Raw genomic sequence first — 26,364 nt, 5'->3', positions numbered from 1 at the left:
TTAATGTCCAGTCCTCACCTTCTCGTGGTGCACCCTGTTGGGTATCTACTTTGATACTGAACAAACGAGGATGGGCTGGCAATTTGGGATTTAGCCGACCAAATTGTATTCTTATTAGTTAAACCAAAATAAAAAATGATGGTACATGACAAAATTTCATGCCGGCTGGGGCATCGCCCGGTTAAACAAGGCCCCCGTTGTTTTTGCCAGGGAGCCAGGGCGAACAGCGAAAAGTCAGCTACTGGAACAAATCTGAAAACAAACCCCAACTCAACATCACCAGAGTTAAAGATCGGTACTATCAACGTAAGAAGCCTGAATGGCAAAGAAATGGAGCTAGCTGAGGAATTAGATAAGTACCAGATCGACATAATAGAGGTGACTGAAACAAAAAAGACCAAAACTGGTGAGATCTTTCTAAGCAATAAATGCAAAATGTTATATTCAGGCAATGACAATCAAGGAAAAGAAGGAGTAGCCATATTATTCAACACTAAATAGGCAAATCTTCTTGAATGGCAGTCAGTCTCAAGTAGAGTAATGTTGGCAAATATGAGAATGGGGAACTGGACAATGAGACTTATTTGTGCCTATGGTCCCACAGAAGGTTCTACTAAGGTAGAAGTGGAGGAATTTTTTGATACTTGAGAAAAAGCAACTGACACAATGAAAAAGGAAAAGTTGGTCCTTGTTGGGGATCTAAATAGCACAGTAGTAAATGATTGCGAGACATACAAAAATATTTTGGGAAAATTTGGAGAAAAGAGCAAAGCTAATAATAATGGCAAATATCTGTTGGATTTCTGCTCAGGACATGGATTGGTTATTACTAACACCATGTTCCAACATAAAACTGTGCACAAATTCACATGGAGAGAAGAGGCAAGGAATAAGAAAAGTCTCATTGACTATGTTATTGTTGATAGTGATGTTTTCTCCCTGGTGCAGGACACCAGAGTGTACAGAGGATTTGAAATTGGAAGTGATCACTATTTAGTCTTGAGCAGGAAAAAATTTAATTTCATATTGAAAAGAATAACATGTAAGAAAGTTTTAAAGCGAATAAAAGTTGAGCATCTCTCAGATGTGAACTGTAGACTAAAATACACAAAGATTATTGAAGAAAAAAATGAAAGCGTTTGAGAACAGGAACCAAACCTTGGAGATTCATTGGCAAGCCTTGAAGAAAACCCTGATTGATTCAGCCAGATAGGCATGTGGTGAGGTAGTCTGCAAGGATAAAAAAATCAGAACTCCATGGTGGACACAGGAAGTTAAAGAGGCAGTGAAGGAAATGAAGGGAATGATGATTTTGAAGAAAGCATATCAAAAGTTCCTGGCAAATAGTCAGTTTTTGTTCTTAGAGAATACCGAGACAAATGCAAGAAAGCGAAACGCTGTATAAAACTAGCTAAACAAAAGTCATCGGAGGACTTTGGCAAGAACATAGAAAATAAATATCAAGAAGGTGGTAAGATATTCTGGAGGTTGTTGAAGAAGCTTAGAAATGGAGGAAAGAGTGCTGTAAAAGGAGTTAGAGATGATAAAGGTGACATGAAAACAGGAGAAAAAAAGATATCCTTGAAGTATGCAGTAATTACTTCAAAAAATTGCTAAATGAAACAAACAGTGATGACAGCACAGTGATAAAAAAACACTGACCAGTCATGCAGTCAGGAATACATATCCATACTTGAAGTAGAAAAAGCCATCAAAGGCTTGAAATGTGGAAAGGCAGCAGGAGTAGATGATATTCGACCAGAAATGCTAAAGTATGCTGGTATAAAAGTCTTACAGTGGCTGCACTGCATAATTCAGAAAGCCTGGACAGTGGGACGAATTCCCGATGATTGGAGTAGAGCTCTCATAGTACCCATATATAAAAAGGGAAATAAAACTGAATGTGAGAATTACAGAGGTATTTCCCTACTGAGTGTTCCTGGCAAAATCTATGCCAGTATACTTGAGAAACGGTTGAGAAGAATTGTGGAAGAAAAGCTTGGTGAAGAACAAGCTGGATTCAGGCCAAATAGAGGCTGTCAGGATCAGATCTTCACTTTATGACAAATAGTCGAGAAAGCATGGGAATATAACAAAGATCTGTATTTAAGTTTTGTCGATTTGGAAAAGGCATATGACAAGGTGCCAAGAGAGAAGCTATTCAATACGATGCAGTTATATGGTGTCAATGGGGCATTATATCAAGCAATACTTAGTCTTTATTTGAGTTGTAAGTCAGCAGTTAGAATTGAAGGAAGTACAGGAAGATGGTTTAATGTTAAATCTGGTGTGAGACATGGATGTACATTATCCCCTCTGTTATTCATTATCTATATGGATCACATTATGAAGGAAAGTGGTATTAAACATGATCTACATAGGCACAATTTTTACTGAAGATGGTAAATTAAATATAGAAATAGACAACAGAATCAGCAAATCTGGTATGGTGGGAAGCCAATTAAATAAATTCATATGGAATAAGAGAGAAATTATTCGGAACACTAAAATAGCTGTATACAAGACAGTGTTCAAACCAGTTTTAACTTATGGATCTGAGAGCTGGGTCAGAAGTAAAACACTTGACCAAAGACTAGAGACCGCAGATATGAGAGTCCTGAGAAAGATTAGAGGCGTGAACAGATGGCATCAATGGCAATATCATATTAAAAATGAGGATATTAGGAAAGAACTTGACATTGTCAGCAACCAGGAATGCGTTAGCAGAGCTAATCTCAGGTGGTATGGTCACTTAAACAGAATGGGCGAAGATTAGCAAAACAAGAGTTCTCTGCCAGGTTGGCAGGAAAACGACCCAGAGGAAGACCAAGATATAGGTGGATTGATACAGTACAAAGTGTCTTAGACGATAGAAATATAAGATCTGATAATGTTGGAGTCTTGACAAGTAACAGACTGATTTGGAGGAAAATTGTAGATAGGAAGTTAGTAATGATGTAATTTTTTCATGTAGTACTGTCATATCCTGTACACCCCTTGAGGATACATAGCAGGAATTTGATGATGATGATGATGATGACTAATTTAGAGGAGTAATATGGAAAATTTTCCAGAAAAAATATTTATAATAATAACTCAATAGAAGTTAATTAATTGTTATCCCTACATGTCTGTTTCTGCCTTTAAACCAAAACATATCCTATAAAAGGTATCAGAAGTGGTGCACACAAAGGAAATTAAACAGAAGAAATCATGCTGGTATAGTTTTAAAATTATGCAATCATTTTATATAGATATCTATCCCACACACAAGAAATGGAAGTTGTAGTAATCTTTGGAATACCTCATAAAGAAGACTGTTCTAGAGTTAGTTCCACTACTTCTGGGCATGATATATGGCAGTAGAATTTTATGCCAGCTGATCAGGAAACCTTCTGGCCCATTATAAATCTCATCAGAGAAATTCCTCTATTATTCTTGCACTTAGTTGTATTTTTCTGTTTATTGAAGGGCACTGTGAGAATGTTAACTCTAATTTTATAATTTGACCTTCTGAATTATTCTGCAGTGCAGGATTGGCAAGGGAAGGTAAAAATTAAAGTTTGCTTTGTATTTACTCATGGAAAATTCCATCCTTTCTCTTGGATAATCAGTGACTTTCTTATGTTATTTTAGATATCAGCATTTAAGAATCATCTGGTCTGGATTTTTTTACTCATAAATCACTTTTCTGGTTTTTAAAGATGCAGGTGAATAAACAACTGACAAGGTATTACGTACAAACTTAGTTGTGAAATTGCTAGCACTAAAAGTTTTATAATGTATAAATACTTTATAAAACTTTTATAAAGTGAGTGAAATTTGTGCTGAATTGAAAAGCATTAGGATTGATTTCAGTACCTGCAATTTTTACTTTGATTTATTTTGGTTTGTGTCTTCATCACATTTATTATTTAGCTGTTAAAAAAAAAAAAAGTAATAAAATAGAAAAATGAAAATTGTTATTGTGTATCTTCTCTTAGAACAAATATCGATTTGAAGGACCTGCATTTTCCAGTGTGAGGGAACTAATTTTCTATCAGTATCATTCTGGCCTACCAGTTACAAATAAATCACGAGCTATTCTTAAAACTTCCATTTTGAGAGAGCGGTGGGAATTGAATAATGATGATATTGAATTAGTGGAAAAAATTGGAAGGGTGAGTGATTTTCTACTACTTCACTTTTGTTTACATAAACTTCTTTAAATATAGGATAAGCCATGAAGTATACAGAAACTTTTTTCTTTAAGTACCCCCCCCCCCCACACACACACACCAGTTGAATATACTCACAGTCATAAATATGACTGCATTTAACATTATTTTAAATGAGATATTTAGCCTTTCAACCAGGTATCTTGCTGAATTAGCGAATTAGCCAGTAATGACTGTGATGATCAAGAGTGTGTGCTTTGAAATTTCTGCAAGTGCAGAAATTTGAGAGATCTTTGTAAGCTCTTGATCTTCTTTCTTTCTTTCTTTCTTTTTTTTTTTTCCAGCAGTAACCTGCATTGTATTACATTATGATTCCATTGTGTTACTGCAGTGAAATACAATGAATTCACATATTCAAAAATGGCCAAACTAGGTTCATTAGCAAAGAATAATCAGGGCTGTCTATTCTTGTAAGTCATTTTGTGAGTGATAAAAAAAAAATTCTTTGCACTTAGTTTCAATGACAGTAGGATAATTATTGATGAAGTAGCAAGCTGCATAATATAATAATTATGGTTCTGTTTTGTGAAAGAAAGGTCATCAGTGATCAAGAGGTGAAGTGGGAGTGCATACATGGCTAGTTGACCAGCCAAAAAAGCTTTTTTTTTTGGGGCATACAAAACTATGCTCCTCTGGTTTACGTATTCATAACCAGATACCAGATACTGCAGATACCTTTTGGCTTACCCTACTACTGTATGTTTCTCTCTCTCTCTCTCTCTCTCTCTCTCTCTCTCTCTCTCTCTCTCTCTCTCTCTCTCTCTCTCTCACACTCACTCACTCACTCACTCACACACACACACACACACACACACACACACAAAAGCAACTCAGGCTCAGTTTCATTTTTTGTAAGCCCTCAATCACTTTGAAAAGTTTCGGAGGCAATATTTTTCCCCTTAATATAAAATAAAGATGGATATTATATTTTTCTTTCTCTTAATAATTTACATTGCTAAGTTAAAGCATATCATCATATATTATCAACTTTTCTTCATTCATTATTGAACATCTGTGGTTATTCACAGTTTCTGTCCAGCCAGAGCAAAGGAGTTTGAAAGAGTGTGAAAGTAGTTTTTTATCACTAGTGTAGATTATTGAATACCAGAGTTCTTTGGAAATCTTAGAGTTTTTTAAACTAATTTTATTAGCTCCTAGTGCAGTGCAGTACCATGCCAGCTTGTGCTGAAATATCCTTGGTATAAAATTATACTTCATATAAAATTGTTAAATTCATTGCCAGATTAGCCTTATAAATTAAAGATGCCAAGAAATTATATCCTTGGTTTCATCCTTTATCCAAGTGTGAGCAAACAAAGTTTGCAGATGAATAACTTCACGAATGGGCAACTCATAAATAGAGGCTAATGACTTCGCATCAGTTGCCTTAGTATCTCATGCAATGTACACATCCTTTCAGACATGTATAATGCTATGCATTATTGGAAGGACCATTACACAGACTGGTTTCAACCTTTTTTGAGGTCTCATCAGAGGGAGCCAGACCCAGAAGTGATACCATTGAGCTATCACAATAGGGAAAATGGAATGACATTAATGACTTTAGGTGTAAAGCAATAAGCTTTTCGTATTCCCCCCCTAATCTGTTATGGCTACAGTGAGAGTAAAGTTTTATGAGCAGTATGCTCACCCTGGTTGAGCATGAAGATTATTCATCGCTACAGGAAATTAAAATGGCTTTTGGTCTTTTGTATTTGAATATATCTGTTGCCTCGTATGCCACAGCTTGTCGAACCAGATCCTTCGGGTATATGGATGTCTTTAGGAAGAACTTTGCTACTAAAGACTGTAGGAAAGAGAATATATAAGGAACATTTGTATCTCGATGAAGTTGATTGTTTCTGGCGAACCATGGGGCATTTAGAAATCATTTGCAAGCACTTGTTTTGCACATGTTGCAGTTGGAAGTGGAGGTGTGGCTCCAGGCAGGAGAGACGTGAGTATAGGACGAATCATCAGCTGGTATAAAAGCAATTTGATTCTGACATTTAACTTACTGTTCCTGTTAATTAAGGGGTAGATCTGGGCGATGCCTTTGCACACGTAGCCTTGATGTGTTGGTTGAAAGTTAATTTTTTGTCGAGGACGATGCCAAGGTATTTTGTTTCTGTCTGCCAAGGGATTTTAGTATTGAATAGTAAAACATCTCCTACAGGTGATATCGACCTTTTCGTGAAGAGAATGGCTGAGATTTTCTGTGGGTTCACTTCTATTCTCCATTCGGAGAACCATGTCTCTAATTTTAGAAGATTTTCTTGAAGCTTTCTAGTAATGAGGTGTGGTCGGAGAGATCTGGCTAACAATGCTGTGTCATCTGCATATAGGGCCATGATGGATGACATTGGGTTGTGCGGGATATCTGACATGTATATAGAGAACAACAATGGAGCCAATAGGGATCCCTGTGGTATTCTGGCTGAGATGAGGTAGTACCATTGATTCTAACTTGCATGGTTCTGTTTTGAAGATATGATCTGATTAAATGTACCATTTTCAATGAGATACCGGCTGAGATAAGGTTGTGTAGTAGTCCGAAGTGCCATATTTTGTCAAATGCTTTGGATAGGTCAAGAAAAACAGCTCCCGTGTATTGACGCCAGTTGTAGCTGGTGGTGATATATTCCACAATTCTGTGGATTTGCTGGGTAGTACTATAGTGTTGCTGAAAACCGAACTGTTCTTTCGCTTAATTTAATCGGAGGTACCTTTTCTTTGGGAGAAGCAGTGGAGCTCAAAATTTGACCATCTTGTTCCATTGTGTACTTTTTGAGTGGTTTGTCTGTTGTTCTCTGCTTTTTACATACACAGACTTCTTGAAAATCTGAAGCAGTGGGGTTTGCTGATTCTGACTGATCTTCCATATTCTCGATGTCAGCATCTGTGACACTTGCCGGGGGAAACATATCATAAAGTTTCACCTTTCCTGGCCAATTTTTGTTGAGTACTTTGCCCAGTCTGATAAATTCCCAGTATACTTCCTCAAACGTTGTCTCATTTGGCTGCTGTTCCATATCTGTCAATGTGGACCTGGGAAAAAAAAAAAAAAAAAAAAAAAAAAAACGCTTACCGTGCAGTTGTAGCCTTACTGGCACTTCTACAGGACTTGGAACTGTTTTGGTAAGAGCACTGATTCAAAATTGCATGATCTTCAAGACACATTTGCCACTATTCACAGTATTCAATTCAATCCAAAAACCATTCTCCTTTGACTACTACTTAATACCTTCCGGAAAATGGAATAAAATGCAATGCAGAAGTCATATTTCCATATTCAAGTAGTCGAAAGGTGTCTTACCTTATTACTAAAATACCCTGGATTAGAGATAGATGTTGAAAGTTTTTCCATTTGGTTATATTATAAATTAAAGATGCCAAGAAATTATATTCTTAGTTTCATCTTTTATCCAAGTGTAAGCAAACAAGGTTTGCACAGTGAGTAACTTCATGAATAAAGGACGCAAAACCAGAAGGGGGGAGCTAAGCAACTTGTGTTTGTTTGTTAAGTTTTTATGTGACATGCACACTGTTTCAGAAGTTCAATAATGATACATTTGATTTTAAATTTCTGAAGATTAAAGGGCCAAGTTAGTCTTTTAGACCATTTTATATACACGCCAGATGCTAGTATTTGTGTGTGAGTGAGAGAGGGGGAGGGTAAAATCTCAAACATTGTACCTGGATCCTCAATTACAAACTTCCATAGCTGATTTAATTTTGGCAGGGCTCTTTGGCCAGAAGGGGCTGGATTTGAATCCTGTCTGGGATGCTTATTTAGTATCGTATGAAGGTGACAGGGATTTTCTTCTCCAAACTTATTTTTCATCCTCAAAACAAGCAACCAGTCAGAACACTTGCAACTGAGAGCAATAATAACTGTGCAGATAGGATTAATTGCACTATCAGAGCATTAGTTGCGTTTCTAAGAAGCCAAATTACTTCGCTGTGACAGGGCATTGAGCCAACACACTAGAGAAAATGGAATGGAATCCTCAGGTGTTGAGTATAAAAGTTTTAAATCCTCTTTTCTATAAAACATTAATTTTGTGTGGCATTAACCAGTGCAACAGAGTATCGTCATCAAGTTCCTAGGGAAGAAAATAAACAGGACAGGGGAAGCTTGAGAAAATTTATCAGAAATTATTTATGTGTATGTTATTGATATCACCCATTCCAGAAGATGAGTTAGCAAAATAAAAATGAGAGAGAATATACTTTTAGAAGAGCTGCCAGACCATTAGAGACACTGTAATTCATGAAACTTAGAGAAAAATGGATTATTTTATTTTGTGGGATTTTTTTGTGATGGTGAAACCTTTTAATGAAAAAGACCTAACCTTGAAGTTATCAGATTTAACCTTATATCACATGAATGTTAGACTGCTGTCTAAGATTTCCAAGTTGGTTGGAAATTTTAGCCTGTTGGAGATAGATGTTGGCCACCCATCCAACAGACTTGAGTAGATAGCATCTATCTCACACCTAAAAACATTAGGTGTCAGATAAAAAAATCTATCTTACCTAAAAACATTTAAAAATAAATGTTTTTAGGTAAGAGGTGGATTTCAGTAGCTGGCATGAGACCATCTCTCCACTTATTGGAGTTTTAAGTAGCTTGAAAAGTGAAGTTTGGTCTTTTGAGTGTTTCTGTAATATGTGTTTCTATAAAATAAAAATATACCCCCCCCCCCAAAAAAAAATTCCAATTTGGAGGGGGGAGGATTCCACATCAGCTTGCCCAACATCTATAGTCTTTATACTAACATGACTTGCACTACCAATTATGGGCATCCAAACCTTTACCTCCTGTTTTTCACCGAACTTCAGCTGACAGCCTGTACAGCTACAACACACCTCAACTTTCCACATTACATTATGTGCCATGCCATCTGTAAAAAAGCACAGAACATGTGTTTTGTCTGTTCTGATATCCCATGTTGAAAGTTTTTTCCCACTTGGTTAGACTATAATAAATTTAGTTTAATCCTTTATCCAAGTGTAAGCAAACAAACTTTGCCCCTGGAGTAGCTTCAGGACTAAGGCAACTCGTGGTAAAGGTGGACCAAACTCTCATCACTCCTTGTCTTAGCATCTCCCATAATGCAAAGCACATCTCCTTGCGGACATGTATAATTATTATGGGCGACTCCAAGGAGTCCTTAGACTCATCGAGGGAGGCCCTAAACATTGTGTCCATCACAACTATTTGACATTCATACAGTATCTATCATACTTTGCCTTGAACTCATTCACTGTCATAGCACCCACAACAGAATCTGCAGCTTATTCCACTCATTCACCACTCTAAAAGTAAAAAACCCAGCTCTAACTAACCACGCTCTTGTCCAGCTACCGTGGATGTCCCCTAGTCCTCCCAACACCAGTCCTGTTCTCAAAAATATCCTCTGAATTAATCCTATAGAAACCCTTCAGTAATTTGAATGTCTCAATCATATCTCCCCTTTTCTGCCTATCAACCAATTTCTGCAACCCACAAATCTTCAACCTGTTTTCATAAGGTTCATTCCATAGACCTGCTATCATCTTGGTCACTAGCCTCTGGATCCTCTCAACTGTTGGATCCTACTTCTCCTCAATCTATACTTTGGATCCGATATATAGTTATTTATATCGGATCCAATATAAGATAGATTTTATATTATCAACTAGTTAAGAACATAGTTATTACGATGTTCTTAACTAGTGGATAGGTTGCAAGTTGATTTCTAATTCAAATATAAAGAAAATTTATATTTAAAGACTGTGCCACTTTATATATGAATTAGTTCAAGAATTGGAGATAAACCAACTCTCAACTACCCTTCCTTTATATGTTGTTATTATATATACTGGCCGAGTATATTTAACTTAATTATCTCTCCCGCCTTGGTTCGAATATTTTATGAATGGTGCAGTAAAAGAGATTCAGGCAAAATACAACGTTTGATTAACAAAAACAAACATTTAATTTTAGAATCACAAATTTTACACTTAAGATCAAATCACTAAGTAAGTTATTATAAACACTTCAGCCTTTCTGATAATAAAGTCATACAAACTCAGACAATGGTGATTCTGTTATCTGTAATACAGTCTTCTCACAGTTCCTTTTAACTATTTAATAAAGTTCCTTAATGATCATTCCTATCAATATCTCATAGTTCTTTAAGTTTCATATACAATAAAAATTGCAGTAATACCTCTTCACAAACAAACACTTTTAATTTTACACTTCAGTTAATTCTCCGCAATAGTCACTGTTAGTATAAGGAAATTCTAGGATGAAACTCGCACACTTCTCTGTATAGAAATATTAAAGGTTGGAATAATCTTACCGACAATCTTCTTTCTTCATCGACTTATACGCAAACATTTTATAACTATAAACACCTTAAAACTTAAACGGCACTCATTAAAATAATTCTTCTAAGCAATAACTGAATTAATTTACGGTCACAATACACATAATCAGACGTTCTTGCATGAGGTACTGATCACTCATGAATTTAAAGTAACACAATAATTCCTTAACTTTAGATTTTATATGCACAGTTGTTCATTCCTCCGGCATTCAATTAACTCTTTAGGCACTATAATTCTAAACACAGCTAACGGTAAACTTCAACTTTACAGCCTCTATTATTCTCTCGTTACTCCGTGCTATGCTTAAAGATTCCGTGTGTCCTTGAAAGGTCGGCCCTGAAATTAAATCTCAACTCTAGTATCACTATTCATTCAGTAGTTACTCAGCTGTCTTCCGTAGCTATAATTGTTATTCTACAACTTATTAGCTAACTGCTTCTCAACTAGTAGACTTAAAATAGCTGCTTGAGTGACTTGCCGACTCTCTAATATCGCACTCTGATTCCCGAATGCTCCGATTACCTAATGCCAATCCTCTCTGTCTCTGTTTCCTTTCTATCTTTATTTTCAGCGTTCCTCCTTTATATATGCGTTCTTCCCGCCTAAATTGTTCTCGTGATTTCTTTGACTAAAACTCTTCTCAATAATTTTCAACATTCTCCCCATGTGCTGTTCCAAAAATGTGCTCGCTCACTTACATACGTCTCCATGACAACCAAACAAAATATAATAAAATTGAGGTATTGCATAACGTTAAACTTCTACAAACAGGAACAAATAAAGAATATTTACATTTCAATTAATACGCAGTTAAATGTTGAATACAAACTCCTATAATATTAACATAGCAATAAATAAAATAACTTAATAATATTTTAATACAGAGTTTTTTCTTTATTAGTACACATTCTTAATTAAATATTAAATCAACTTATAGGTAGTTATATGAATATTAACGTATAAATAAGTGATATACATTAAATAATATTTACAAATGTAGCCTTTGCCATGGTGGATTATGTTGGATTCTGAAGAGAGTATTAATAATTTAAATTTCTCTTCATTCAGAATCCAACACAACCTCCTCCCCCTCAAGAAGAAACCCAGATCTGGACACAGTAGTCGAGATGGGGTCTTATCAAGACTTGATACAGAGGAACAATAACTTGCTTATCTCTGCTCATCAAAGTATTCTTCAGCATTCAAGTGATTTGATGAGCTGATTTGGCCACTTTTGCAATGTGCCCCCTAAACTTCAACTCCCTATCCACCAACACTCTCAAGTCTCTGACCTCATCAATCTCCTGGAGTACAGTTCCACCAATGTGATATACTGCTACTAATCTTTTCACCCCATAACCTTACATTTTACCACATTAAATTGACATCCATTCTCCTTAGCCCATACCTCCAATCTATCCAAATCATCCTGCAAAATTTTGACATCGTCTGCATTCACTATTGCCCTACCCAACTTTGCATCATCAGCGAACAAATGAACCGTTCCTCTCAGTTCCTTCCCTATATCGTTAATGAACAAATTAAAAAGCAGTGATCCAAGAACAGAACTCTGCGGCACACCACTAGTCACAGGCCGTCTTTTGGACTCTACTCCTGAGTAAAATACTCTCTGGTATCTCTCCATCAGCCACCCTCCTATCCATCTCACCAACCCTATATCCATTCCCATAATGCTATGCATTAAGGGAAGGGCCACTACCCAGACTGGTTTCGACCTTTATTGAGGTCTCGTCAGTGGGAGCCAGACCCAGGGGTGGTGATACTAAAGTGGAAGCAATGGAGAAGTCATATTTACCTATACGAGTTGCCAAAAGGTGTCTCACCTTATTATTAAATTACTCTGGATTTATTGAGTAATTTAATAATAAGGTGAGACATCTTTTGGCAACTCGTGTAGGTAAATATGACATCTCCATTGCTTCCACCTTAGTATCACCACCTCTGGGTCTGGCTCCCACTGACGAGACCTCAATAAAGGTCGAAACTGGTCTGGGTAGTGGCCCTTCCCTTAATGCATAGCATTATACATGTCCTCAAGGATATGTGCTTTGCATTATGGGAGATACTAAGACAAGGAGTGATGAGAGCTTGGTCCACCTTTGCCACAAGTTGCCACAGTCCTGAAAATACTTCAGGTGCAAACTTTGTTTGTTTGCTTACACTTGGATAAAGGATTAAACTAAATTTATTATAATATCCCTTGCTAAAGTTATCAGTCCTGGAACCTCCTTAATGTGAATTTCTTATATGAAATATGAAAAATGATGGCAGTGCCTTCATTTGCTGCCTTTACTGCTCTTCTAATTTTAATGACAGTACTGAACTTTTTTTATTTTCCATCTCTAAGTTGTTCACGTACAGTATAATTATCCTGTATGTGATCTCAGAGGACCAAGCTTTGAGAAAAGCAGAATTGTTTGCCATGAGTAATGAACTAACACAAATTGTTCGCCTAAATACTACTGAATGCTACATAATACTCATTATTCTCCCAACACTAGGCCATTTCTTAACAAGTTATCCCTCAAAATAGAATGTTGATATTAGCTCTCTTCTTAGCAACATTTACCATAAGCTTGTTTTTCTTTTTTTTTACATATTGTCCTTCCAGCCCCTTATCTGTCTCATATCCTATGAGTAGTGCCAAATGGAATGACCTTTGGAATTTCTTTGCCTCTTTTCCATGGTTTGAATATTGTTTCCACTCTCCTGACCAAATCACTTGCTCTGATCTAATAACTGAAATTATTCTTGCTGGGATGAGTACTTTTTATTCCCTTCTCCATTCAAAACCCATGGCCTTTTATCCAACCCTTGGTTTTCTAACAAATGTGCCAAAGTGGTCCAAGTTAAAAACTACAACTTACTCAGCTTACAAATATGAAGCAAACTTTGTTGCAACAAAATGTACTAAACTTGCCTCTTGCTCAAATGACAGTCAAGCCATCTGTTCCCTTGCCTAAGCTGTTTGAGTATCTTTTTCTCTTCTGTGTTTTTACCTCTCTCTCTCTCTGGTGGAACACTGGTAACCTCTCTTAAAGATAAGGCAGACCTCTTTGCACCTTCAAGGAATTTGATTGAGTCTGGCATCATGGCCTTCTCACCAAGGTGCTATTTTATGGTCTCCCTCCTACCCTTTGTAAGTAGCCTGCTGAATTCCTGAATGTTCTCACTCTCATCCAATTTTTCATCAGTGCAGAGTCCATATGCCCTGAAGATATTTTGACAAAAGTGTGACAAAGCAGAAATATATTGTCAGGTTTCTTTCTATAAATGGAAAAAGTGAAATCATTGATTATGTGGTTGCCTTTAGGTAGTGGAAAATTTGACTGATGATAAATTTTTATTTTGGAGATGATTGAGATGGTATAACGATACAACAATAGTGACATTGAACTTTTATCTCACTTTTTTGTGCAAATGAGGTACATATGTTCTGGTACTCATCTCACTGCTTCTGTGCTTTGATATGATGGAGGGATGCCATCATGTCCAAAATACTCTTTGATGTCCAAGTTTTCTTTTGATGTCTTTTTGCCCCCCCCCCCAAAAAAAAAAAAAAAAACTGAGGGCATACTGTGCTCAGTTTCTGGTATGATAAGTAGTAGTTTCCCTTGCTTGTCTCTGCATAAATTTAATGTGGGTGATGCCAGGAGGTTATCTTTAAGTGCTATAACAATGGTATCATCTGGATGAGAGAAAGAGGGAAGTGCAGGTATGTGGTAGATGGTCCATAGGCTTTTGCAAGAGACCAAGAGGCACTGAAGGTCACAATAGTTAATAGCAGAAAGTGATATCATATTTTAATTTGCTGATGTTTATTTAACATAAAATGTTAAATAAATATTATTTTTCGTTGATGCAGAAAAAATGTAGTTTGTCACAGGTATACAAGACACATGTCATAAGCTGAGGTTTTTTTTTTTTTTTTTTTTTTTTTTTTTTTTTTTTTTTTTTTTTCCAACTTATTTGGTATAATGTGGAACTAGGGCTTGGAAAGTGGATAAGAATTTTGGGTATAATGGAGAAATGAAGGCCTCTTCATTCAAATGAGTATAGTTTCTATAATACACTCAGAGCATTAGGATCAGAAGAAGAAAAGCATTAGTTTGATAACGGAAAGAAAGATTTAAAGTTTTGGAGGATGTCCCACTTACTACTTTTGTAGTGGCAAAGGACACAAGGTTGGGAATGGTCAGAGGCACTGTGTGAAGGAAATCTGCACAATATTGTGATCTAAATTTCTGAGAGGATAGGTGACCTCACTGGTGTATGTGTGTGTGTGTGTGTGTGTATATATATATATATGCAGAAAGTTTTTTACCTTGGGTTTATTATACGTTAGAGATACCAAGAAATTTTATACTTGGTATTAATTCCTTTCCCAAGAAAGCAAAACAAAGTTTTGTACGTGAAATATATTCACATCTGAGCTACTTGTATATAGAGAATAATAACTTCATATCACTTGCCTTAGTATCCCATAATGCAAAGTACACGCTCCATTTCAGATGTGTATAATGCAATGCATAATGGGATTCATACTCTTGGTATCTCTCCCTGGTTTGCGTAGTGACCCTTCCCATTATGCATTACTATATATACATACTAAGGCAAGTGATATGATTTCAGCCTCTATAGACAAGTAGCTCAAACATGAATATATTTCACGCACAAAACTCCTTGGGAGGTGTGCTTAAGGGTCAAAGCTGTATAACTGAGAGGAGACCTCCACATAGCCTTTAGGAATGCGGAGAACCGACCAGGGCTTCTGACCTAATGTCCAATCCTCACCTTCTCGTGGTGCACCCTGTTGGGTATCTCCTAGATACTGAACGAATGAGAATGGGCTGGCAATTTGGAATTTAGCCGACCAAGTTGTATTCTTATTGGTTAAACCAAAATAAAAAATGATGGTACAACATGACAAAATTTCATGCTGGCTGGGGCATCGCCCGGTTAAACAAGGCCCCCGTTGTTTTCGCCAGGGAACCAGGGCAAACAGTGAAAAGTCAGCTACTGGAACAAATCTGAAAACACACCCCAACTCAACATCACCAGAGTTAAAGATCGGTACTATCAACATAACAAGCCTGGGTGGCAAAGAAATTGAGCTAGCTGAGGAATTAGATAAGTACCAGATCGACATAATAGGTGTGACTGAAACAAAAAAGACAAAAAGTGATGAGATCTTTCTGAGCAATAAATACAAAAGGTTATTTAAATTAAGGGGATATTAAATCCCACATTGTTTTAAATCCGAATAAGAAACTCAAAGATTGGAATCAGAGAGTTTCCTGCCAAATATAGTATACTATAAAAGTATCGGCGATTACTAGCATGAGTAATGCAAGTAGTCCTAGTACGTAGTACAATACTGGGCAACTTGCAGCAAAGGTGGTAAAGTTCTGATCACTATTCTTGGTATTTTCCATAATGTAAAAACACATTTCCTAGGAAATGTATGCTGTTATTACACTATGGTGGGAGGTCACTATCCAGACCGATTTCAGCCTTTTTTTGAGGCTTCATCAGTGAATAGCTAGACCAAATTAATACCAAAGGGTATAGTGAAAAGAACTTATATACTCTGCTATACGAGTTGTCAAACGGGTGCACCCATTAAGTTACTTAAATATAAAGGGCCAATAGGCTTCATTTCGCCGATATAAACATTATTTAAATTGAGAGGATATTAAATCCCACATTGCTTTAAAACCGAATAAGAAACTCAAAGATTGGAATCAGAGAGTTTTCTGCCAAATATAGTATACTATAAAAGTATCAGCGATTACTAGAGTGAGCTAATGCAAGTAGTCCTAGTACGTAGTACAATACTGGGCAACTCGCAGCAAAGGTGGTAAAGTTCTGATCGCTATTCTTGGTGGAAAATACCAAGTAGAGTAATGTGGGCAAATATGAGAATGGAGAACTGGACAGAGAGATTTATTTGTGCCTATGGTCCCACAGAAGGTTCTACAAAGTTAGAAGTGGAGGAATATTTTGAGGCTTTCGAAAAAACAACTGACACAATAAAAAAGGAAAAGTTGGTCCTTGTTGGGGATCTAAATAGCAGAGTAGGAAATGGCAAAGAAATGGAGCTAGCTGAGGAATTAGATAAGTACCAGATCGACATAATAGGGGTGACTGAAACAAAAAAGACCAAAACTGGTGAGATCTTTCTAAGCAATAAATGCAAAATGTTATATTCAGGCAATGACAATCAAGGAAAAGAAGGAGTAGCCATAGTATTCAACACAAAATACGAGGCTAATCTTCTTGAATGGCAGTCAGTCTCAAGTAGAGTAATGTTGGCAAATATGAGAATGGGGAACTGGAGAATTAGACTTATTTGTGCCTATGGTCCCACAGAAGGTTCTACTAAGGTAGAAGTGGAGGAATTTTTTGATACTTGAGAAAAAGCAACTGACACAATGAAAAAGGAAAAGTTGGTCCTTGTTGGGGATCTAAATAGCACAGTAGGAAATGATTGCGAGACATACAAAAATATTTTGGGAAAATTTGGAGAAAAGAGCAAAGCTAATAATAATGGCAAATATCTGTCGGATTTCTGCTCAGGACATGGACTGGTTATTACTAACACCATGTTCCAACATAAAAATGTGCACAAATTCACATGGAGAGAAGAGGCAATGAATAAGAAAAGTCATTGACTGTTATTGTTGATAGTGATGTTTTCTCCCTGCTGCAGGACACCAGAGTGTGTACAGAGGATTTGAAATTGGAAGTGATCACTATTTAGTCTTGAACAGGATAAAATTGAATTTCATATTGAAAAGAATAACATGTAAGAAAGTTTTAAAGTGAATAAAAGTTGAGCAGCTCTCAGATGTGAACTGTAGACTAAAATACACAAAGATTATTGAAGAAAAAATGAAAGAGTTTGAGAACAGGAATCAAACCTTGGAGATTCAGTGGCAAACCTTGAAGAAATCCCTGATTGATTCAGCTAGAGAGGCATGTGGTGAAGTTGTCTGCAAGGATAGAAAAATTAGAACTCCATGGTGGACACAGGAAGTTAAAGAGGCAATGAAGGAAAAGAAGAAAGCATATCAAAAGTTCCTGTCAAATAAGTCAGCTTGTGATCTTAGAGAATACAGAGACAAATGTAAGAAAGCTAAACAGTGTGTAAAACTAGCTAAACAAAAGTCATGGGAGGACTTTGGGAAGAACATAGAAAATAAATATCAAGAAGGTGACAAAATATTTTGGAGGTTATTGAAGAAGCTTAGAAATTTAGGAAAGAGTACTGTAAATGGAATTAGAGATGATAAAGGTGACATGAAAATGCGAGAAAAAGATATCCTTGATGTATGGAGTAATTACTTTGAAAAACTACTAAATGAAACAAGCAGTGTTGACAGCACAGTGATAAAAAAAACACTGACCAGGCATGCAGTCAGGAATACATATCCATACTTGAAGTAGAAAAAGCCATCAAAGGCTTAAAATGTGGAAAGGCAGCAGGAGTAGATAATATTCGACCAGAAATGCTGAAGTATGGTGGTATAAAAGTCTTACAGTGGCTGCACTGCATAGTTCAGAATGCCTGGCCATCGGGACGAATTCCCGATGATTGGAGTAGAGCTCTCATAGTACCCATATATAAAAAAGGAAATAAAACTGAATGTGAGAATTACAGAGGTATATCCTTACTGAGTGTTCTTGGCAAGATATATGCAAGTATACTTGAGAAATGGTTGAGAAGAATTGTGTGAAGAAAAGCTTGGTGAAGAACAAGCTGGATTCAGGCCAAATAGTGGCTGTCAGGATCAGATCTTCACTTCTCCACAAATAGTGGAGAAATCATGGGAATATAACAAAGATCTGTATTTAAGTTTTGTCTGTTTGGAAAAGGCATATGACAAGTTGCCAAGAGAGAGCCTATTCAATACGCTACAGTTATATGGTGTCAATGGGGCATTATATCAAGCAATACTTAGTCCTTATTTGAGTTTAGTCAGCGGTTAGAATTGAAGGAAGTGTAGGAAGATGGTTTAATATTAAATCTGGTGTGAGACAAGGATGTACATTATCCCCTCTGTTATTCATTATCTATATGGATCACATTACGAAGGAAAGTGGTATTAAACATGATATCAAAATTGGAAATGTTAATGTCAGCTCTTTTCTTTACGTGGATGATGTTACACTTCTAAATAAATCCGCTACAAGTTTGCAAGATTCCCTGACTAAATTGAATAACTGTTGTAATAGTTATGGTATGAAGGTCAGCAATAAAAGGACAAAGACAATGAAAATAGGCAGAATCATTGAAAATGTCAACTGTGTTGTGAATGGAGAACCTGTGGAACAAGTAAAACATTTCAACTACTTAGTCACGATTTTTAGTGAAGATGGTAAATTAAATATAGAAATAGACAACAGAATCAACAAAGCTGGTATGGTAGGAAGTCAATTGAATAAATTCATATGGAATAAGAGAGAAATTAGTCGGAACACTAAATTAGCGGCATACAAGACAGTGTTCAAACCAGTTTTAACTTATGGATTTTAATCAATTCAATTTCAATTTTAACACTTGACCAAAGACTAGAGACCGCAGATATGAGAGTCCTGAGAAATATTAGAGGCATGAACAAATTTCATCAATGGCAACATCGTATTAAAAATGAGGATATTAGGAAAGAACTTGACATTGTCAGCATCCAGGAATGCATTAGCAGAGCTAATCTCAGGTGGTATGGTCACTTAAACAGAATGGGCAAGGAAAGATTAGCAAAACAAGTGTTCTCTGCTAGGTTTGCAGGAAAACAACCCAGAGGAAGACCAAGATATAGGTGGATTGATACAGTACAAAGTGCCTTAGACGATTGAAATATAAGAGCTGATAATGTTGGAGTCTTGACAAGTAACAGACTGATTTGGAGGAAAATTGTTGATAGGAAGTTAGTAATGATGTAATTTTTTTCATGTAGTACTGTCATATCCTGTACACCCCTGGAGGGTACATGGCAGGAATTGGTGATGATGATGAACTCCTTGGGAAAAGGATTAAAACCAAATTTAAAATTTTTATCTTTATATTAATATGTTTAACACACACACACACACACACACACACACACACACAAGTAAGCAAACAGACAAGTAAGTCAAGTTTGCATCTGCAAGTCTGAGGCAGCTCGTGGTAAAGGTGGAGTAAGATCTGATCACTTTCCTTATTATTTTCCCATAATGCAAAGCACATCCCCTTGCGGAGATGTATGATGCTATGCATTAAAGGCAAGGCCCACTACCCAAACCAGTTTCGACCTTTATTGAGGTCTCTTCAGTGGGAGCGAGACCAAAAAATGCCAAGGTTGAAGTAATGCAGAGGTTATAAATTTTACCTAAACAAGTTGCCACAAGGTGCTTTGACCTTATTAAATAAAAATCTCAGGATGAGAGTAAGATGTAGAAAGTTTTGTTACCTTGGGTAAATAGTATATTAAAGATACCAAACAATTTTATAAGCTAGGCTTTAATTCTTTTTCCCAAGTAAGCAGACAGACAAGTAAGTCAAATTTGCGCCTGCACCTAGTGCAAGTCTGAGGCAACCCGAGGTAAAGGTGGAGTAAGCTCCGATTACTTTCCTTAGTATTTTCCCCTTGCGGAGATGTACGATGCTATGCATTAAAGGCAAGGGCCACTACCCAGACTGGTTTTGACATTTATTGAGGTCTCGTCAGTGGGAGCCAGACCAAAAATGCCAAAGTCGAAGTAATGCAGAGCTTATAAATTTTACCTAAACAAGTTGCCACAAGGTGCTTTGATCTTATTAAATAAAAATCTCAGGATGAGAGTAAGACGTAGAAAGTTTTTTACCTTCGGTGTATAGTATATTAAAGATACCAAGCATGGGAAAAGCATTTACTTGGGAAAAAGAATTAAAACCTAGCTTATAAAATTGCTTGGTATCTTTAATATACTATATACCCAAGGTAAAAAACTTTCTACATCTTACTCTCATCCTGAGATTTTTTTTAATAAGGTCAAAGCACTTTGTGGCAACTTGTTTAGGTAAAATTTATAATCTCTGCATTACTTCAACCTTGGCATTTTTTGGTCTTGGATAGTGGCCCCTAGCCTTTATTGCATAGCATCATGCATTTCCGCAAGGGGATGTGCTTTGCATTAGGGGAAAATACTAAGGAAGGTGATCGGAGCTTACTCCACGTTTACCATGAGTTTGCTCAGACTTGCACTATGTGCAGGTGCAAACTTGACTTACTTGTCTGTTTGCTTACTTGGGAAAAAAGGATTAAAATCAAGCTTATAAAATTGCTTGGTATCTTTAATATATATATATCTCCTCTATATATACATATATAAAAAGATAAACCGAAATTTGAAATATTTTTTGTCTTACCGGCTCTTACTGGCCCGGAACTTGGGGGGGGGGGGGGGCTGTTTGCCATAAGTGCCAGGAGGGCAGAGCCCCCCCTACTGTGTGTGTATAGAAGAGCATTAAAAATTATCAAGGGTATATTGAAAGAGTGGAAGCAGAATTATCTGGAATATGATTCGTGTTGGTGGATATGATTACTCCTTGATGTATGGAGTAATTACTTCAAAAATAATTGCTAAATGAAACAGGCTGTGATGACAGCACATTAGTAAAAAAAACACTCAACAGGCATGCAGTCAAGAATACATATCCATACTTGAAGTAGAAAAATCCATCAAAAAGCCTGAAATGTGAAAAGGCAGCAGGAGTAGATCATATTCAACCAAAAATGCTCAAGTATGGAGATATAATAGTCTTACAGAGGCTGCACTGCATAGTTCAGAACGCCTGGACAGACGGACAAATTCTGAATGATTGGAGCAGAACTCTCATAGTACCCATATATATGAAAAGAGAAATAAAACTGAATGTGAGAATTACATTGGTATTTCTCTACTGAGTGTTCCTGGTAAGATATATGTAAGTATACTTGAGAAACGATTGAGAAGGATTGTGGAAGAGAAGCTTGGTGAAGAACAAGCTGGATTCAGGCCAAATAAAGGCTGTCAGGATCAGATTTTCACTTTACGACAAATAGTTGAGAAATCATGGGAATATAACAACGATCTGTATTTAATTTTTGTAGCTCGTAAAGGCTTATGACAAGGTACCAAGAGATAAGCTGTTAAAAATGCTACACTTATATGGTGTCAATGGGACATTATATCAAGGAATACTTAGTCTTTATTTGAGTTGTTAGTCAGCAGTTAGAATTGAAGGAAGTACAGGAAGATGGTTTAATATGAAATCTGGTATTAGACAAGGATGTACATTATCCCCTCTGTTATTCATTATCTATATGGATCACATTATGAAGGAAAGTGGTATTAAACATGATATCAAAATTGGAGATGTTAATGTCAGCTCTTTTCTTTATGCAGATGATGTTATACTTCTAAATAAATCTGCTACAAGTCTGCAAGATAACCTGACTAAATTGAATAACTGTTGTCATAGATATGGTATGAAGGTCAGTAATAACAAAACAAAGACAACAATGAAAATAGGAAGAAGCATTGAAACTATCAACTGCATTGTGAACGGAGAACCTATAGAACGAGTAAAATCAGCTACTCAGGCACAATTTTTAATAAAGATGGTAAATTAATTATGGAATAGACAACAGAAACATCAAAGCTGGTATTGTAGAAAGTCAAATGAATAAATTTATATGGAATAAGAGAGAAATTAGTCAAAACACTAAATTAACTGTATACAAGATAGTATTCAAACCAATTTTAATTTATGGATCTGAGAGCTGGGTTAGAAATAAAACACTTAAAACACTTTACCAAAGACTAGAGACTGCAAATATGAGAGTCCTGAGAAAGATTAGAGGCGTGAACAGATGGCATCAATGGCAATATCGTGTTAAAAATTAGGATATTAGGAACCAGGAATGCATTAGCAGAACTAATCTCTGGTGGTATGGTCACTTAAATAGAATGGGAGAGGAGAGGAAAGATTAGCAAAACAAATGTTCTCTGCTTAGTTGGCAGGAAAAAGACCCAGAGGAAGACCAAGATATAGGTGGATTGATACAATAAAAAGTAGATAGGAAGTTAGTAATGATGTAAATTTTTCGTGTAGTACTATCGTATCCTGTACACCCCTTGAGGGTATGTGTCAGGAATTTGATGATGGATATATGATTTGCATTAAGTCACTGTGTATTGTAAAGAACGTCTGCATCTCATCCATTTTAGTCAGTATTATTGGAAAAAGGGGAGTTATTTGGGCTTGTGGACATTAGTCACCTAGGAAGGTTTCTTGACTATTTAGATATATCTGGACTTCAGAAAGTTGAGCTTCATATATCAATAAGAAGCTGAAGAGGTGATAATGGTTTTGGGGATGTGGAGAGCAGTAAATATAGTAGATAATTGTTACTGAATGAGAAAGGATACAGTAAGCCTGAGGAGGTTCAAAGCAGAGGATTCTAAATTAGGCATTCTCTAGCAAGCAGTTTTTGATTTCAAAATAAGAATCATGCAGTGTGTAATTTATACATTGAAAGTTTAACTGTAGTTGTCATAGCTGCAATTTGTTTCTCTCAGGAATAGGAAGTCTGGTATGAATATCTGTAAGCAATTAGTTGTAATTTGAGTTTGTCAAGAGTAAGAGGTCTGATGTGGATATAAAAGTGGTGGTAAATGTCATTTATGTTTTGCCATCTATGCTACAGATGTTGATAAAATGTTTTTTATAATAGTTTTAGCTTGTTTTATACATTGTACTTGGTTTGTCCTTTTTATGAAAATTTGTTTTTGAGGGAGATTTATTTTATTTCCACTGACTGTCATTTGTTTCATTTTTAAATCACAGTTAGATGAAAGAATGTAGTAGAGTCATGCAGTGAGAGGAGATACTCTTGAATATGCTACCCATACAGAAAGCAACCAATGTCTTTCCATAATGTGGTCTCACAGTGGTGCCTCCCACATACTGCTGCTCACACTCTCCTTCCAGACACAACCTGAATTGGCCTTTGCAACAGGATTATCTGCAGCTGACCTGGAAGCTTCCTGACTGACTTGTGATTGGTTGGCTCAGGCCCCGATCTAGTGGCCAACCTGGTAGCATAACCATTTTGTCTGCTGTATACCTTTGAACTGAAGAAGGTGGTTTGGGGTTTCTAAGCATGCCAAACAATACATATTGGGGGGGGGGGCTAAAAAGTTCTGATAAACACCTAGAACAAAAATTATATTAAAGCAACTGATATAACCACAAGAAAGAACATATCTTAAAACCTTTAAATCCCCCATGTTTCATCAAAATGTAATAATTACATTTTGATGAAATCTAAATGTAATTATTACATTTTGGATCTAATATCCAATTCAAGTGGATATTAGATCCAGCATTATTTCAAAGCCTAATGTAGAAACTATGAAAGTTTTGTAAGTTGACCACAGAGCTTATGGGAATGCATTCACGAGTTGCCTTAGTATGGAACACATAGAAGACATAAGCACCACCCAAGCATCTATATATTTGCCTTTTATTGGTTCATTTTGATAAGGTTTCACCGACCTGACAGATGTTTTGAACTGGTTGGTTCTCCTCAGAGTTCAGGTAGAAACCTTAAGAGAGCAAAAACTCTCATTCAGCACTAAGGAACTTGAAATTTCAAAGAGATGTATGTAATAATCTGTTCTTTTCCTTTTAGGATATATAAGAAGACATGTCAGAGGTTTTGAAGAAATTTTGAAAACACAGAGGTGTGGGGTGTCATAAAGTTTTTCGTGTTGTAAGAAAAGTCAGCAACTGAGATTGATCAAAGTTATCCAACAGTTGATAGATGGGTGGTCAAGTTTAAAATTGGGCATCCTGAGACAACAGATGGCCTCAGGTTATGGCACATTGATCATGCCTAAAAACATCGATGCAGTGCTCCTTGATCCTCGATAATAGACATATGCCAGCTAAAAACATTGTAAAGACTCTAGGGGTATCCAGGGAATGAGTTGGGGTCATTATCGACCAACATCTGGACATGCAGAAGCTCTCAGTGAAGTGGGTTTGAATTCCTCAAATGGTTGAATGTTAACCAAAAGAGAGAACATGTGCTGCTATCTCAAGAGATTTTGGTTCATTTTGAGAAATGAGGTGCAAATTTTTTCACTTGCATTGTGACTGTTGATGAAACATTGCTTCATCACTATGACCTGGAAACCAAACAACAGTCAGTAGAATGGAGATACAAAGGTTCTCAGGCTAAAGAAGTTCCGAACACCAAAACAGCAGGGAAGGCTCTTGCCATTATCTTTCTTTTGGGATATTATTATTATTATTATTATTATTATTATTACGGGCAGCTCCAGGGAGTCATTAGACTCATCGAGGGAGGCCCCAAATCATATTCATCACAATTATTTGACATTCATACAGTATCTATCATACCTCGCCTTAAACTCATTCACTGTCACAGCATCCACCACAGACTCAGGGAGCGCATTCCACTCATTCACTACTCTAAAAGTAAAGAACCCAGCTCTAACACCTTTACTAACCACACTTTTACCCACTTTCCATGGATGTCCCCTAGTCCTCCCACAACCAGCCCTGTTCTCAAAAATATCTTCTGAATTAATTTTATAGAAACCCTTCAGTAATTTGAATGTCTGAATCATATCTCCCCTTCTCTGCCTATCAACCAATTTTTGCAACCCACAAATCCTCAACCTGTTCTCATACGGTTCATTCCACAGACCGGCTATCATCTTGGTCACTCGCCTCTGGATCCTCTCCACCTCCTCCCCATCAAGAAGAAACCTAGGTGACCAAATCTGATCACAGTAGTCTAGATGGGGTCTTATCAAGGCTCGATACAGAGGAACAATAACCTGCTTGTCTCTGCTTGTCAACGTATTCTTCAGCAACCAAGTGATTTGATGAGCTGTTTTGGTCACTTTTGCAATGTGTCCCCTAAATTTCAATTCCTTATCTACCAACACTTCTAAATCTCGTGCCTCATCAATTTCCTGGAGCACGGTTCCACCAATGCAGTAAACTGCCGCCAATCTTTTCACCCCAAAATGCATAACCTTACATTTTGCCACATTAAACTGACATCCATTCTCCTTAGCCCAGACCTCCAATCTATCCAAATCATCCTGCAAAATTTTGACGTCATCTGCATTCACTATTGCCCTACCCAACTTCGCATCATCCGCAAACAAATGAACTGTTCCTCTCAGATCATTTCCTATATCATTTATGAACAAATTAAACAGCAGTGGTCCAAGAACAGATCCTTGTGGCACACCACTAGTCACAGGCCGTCTTGTGGACTCTACTCCTGAGTAAACCACTCTCTGATATCTCTCCGTCAACCACCCTCCTATCCATCTCACCAACCCTATGTCCATTCCCATATGCTGCAATTTACTGATTAGAATTCCATGTGGAATCCTGTCAAAGGCCTTGGCAAGGTCCAGTAGAATCACCGTAAACCCCTTACCCTTATCCAGTTCAGCCGTCACTGTGTTATAATACGTGAGCAAGTTACTGAGGCATGACCTACCCTTCACAAAACCATGCTGTCCCCGATACAGTATCCCATTTTCTTCTATCCAATCTTGTATTTTCCTCTTGACTATTTTCTCTAAGACCTTGACAATGATTCCTGATATGCTAATCGGTCAGTAATTTACAACAGCAGTCTTGGAACCACCTTTATGCAGTGGAACTATTTTCCCCTCTTTCCAC

At 36.8% G+C, this 26,364-nt stretch overlaps 1 protein-coding gene across 1 annotated transcript in view; it reads left to right on the top strand.

Annotated features, from left to right (window-relative positions):
• The window catches only part of LOC150101312 (tyrosine-protein kinase Fer-like), a 272,304-nt gene that overhangs the window by 119,284 nt on the left and 126,656 nt on the right, over window positions 1-26,364 (top strand). Inside the window, exon 12 of the mRNA XM_090400764.1 lies at window positions 3,984-4,160. Coding sequence (XP_090256890.1) covers window positions 3,984-4,160 — 177 coding nt within the window. The remainder of the gene's footprint in view (window positions 1-3,983; window positions 4,161-26,364) is intronic.

This window comes from Typopeltis vanoorti, chromosome 11, assembly GCF_054136105.1.
Source record: "Typopeltis vanoorti isolate ZY-2024b chromosome 11, IOZ_Tvanoo_1.0, whole genome shotgun sequence".
NCBI lineage: Eukaryota > Metazoa > Arthropoda > Arachnida > Uropygi > Thelyphonidae > Typopeltis > Typopeltis vanoorti.
This window is presented reverse-complemented; position numbering and strand designations above follow the sequence as displayed.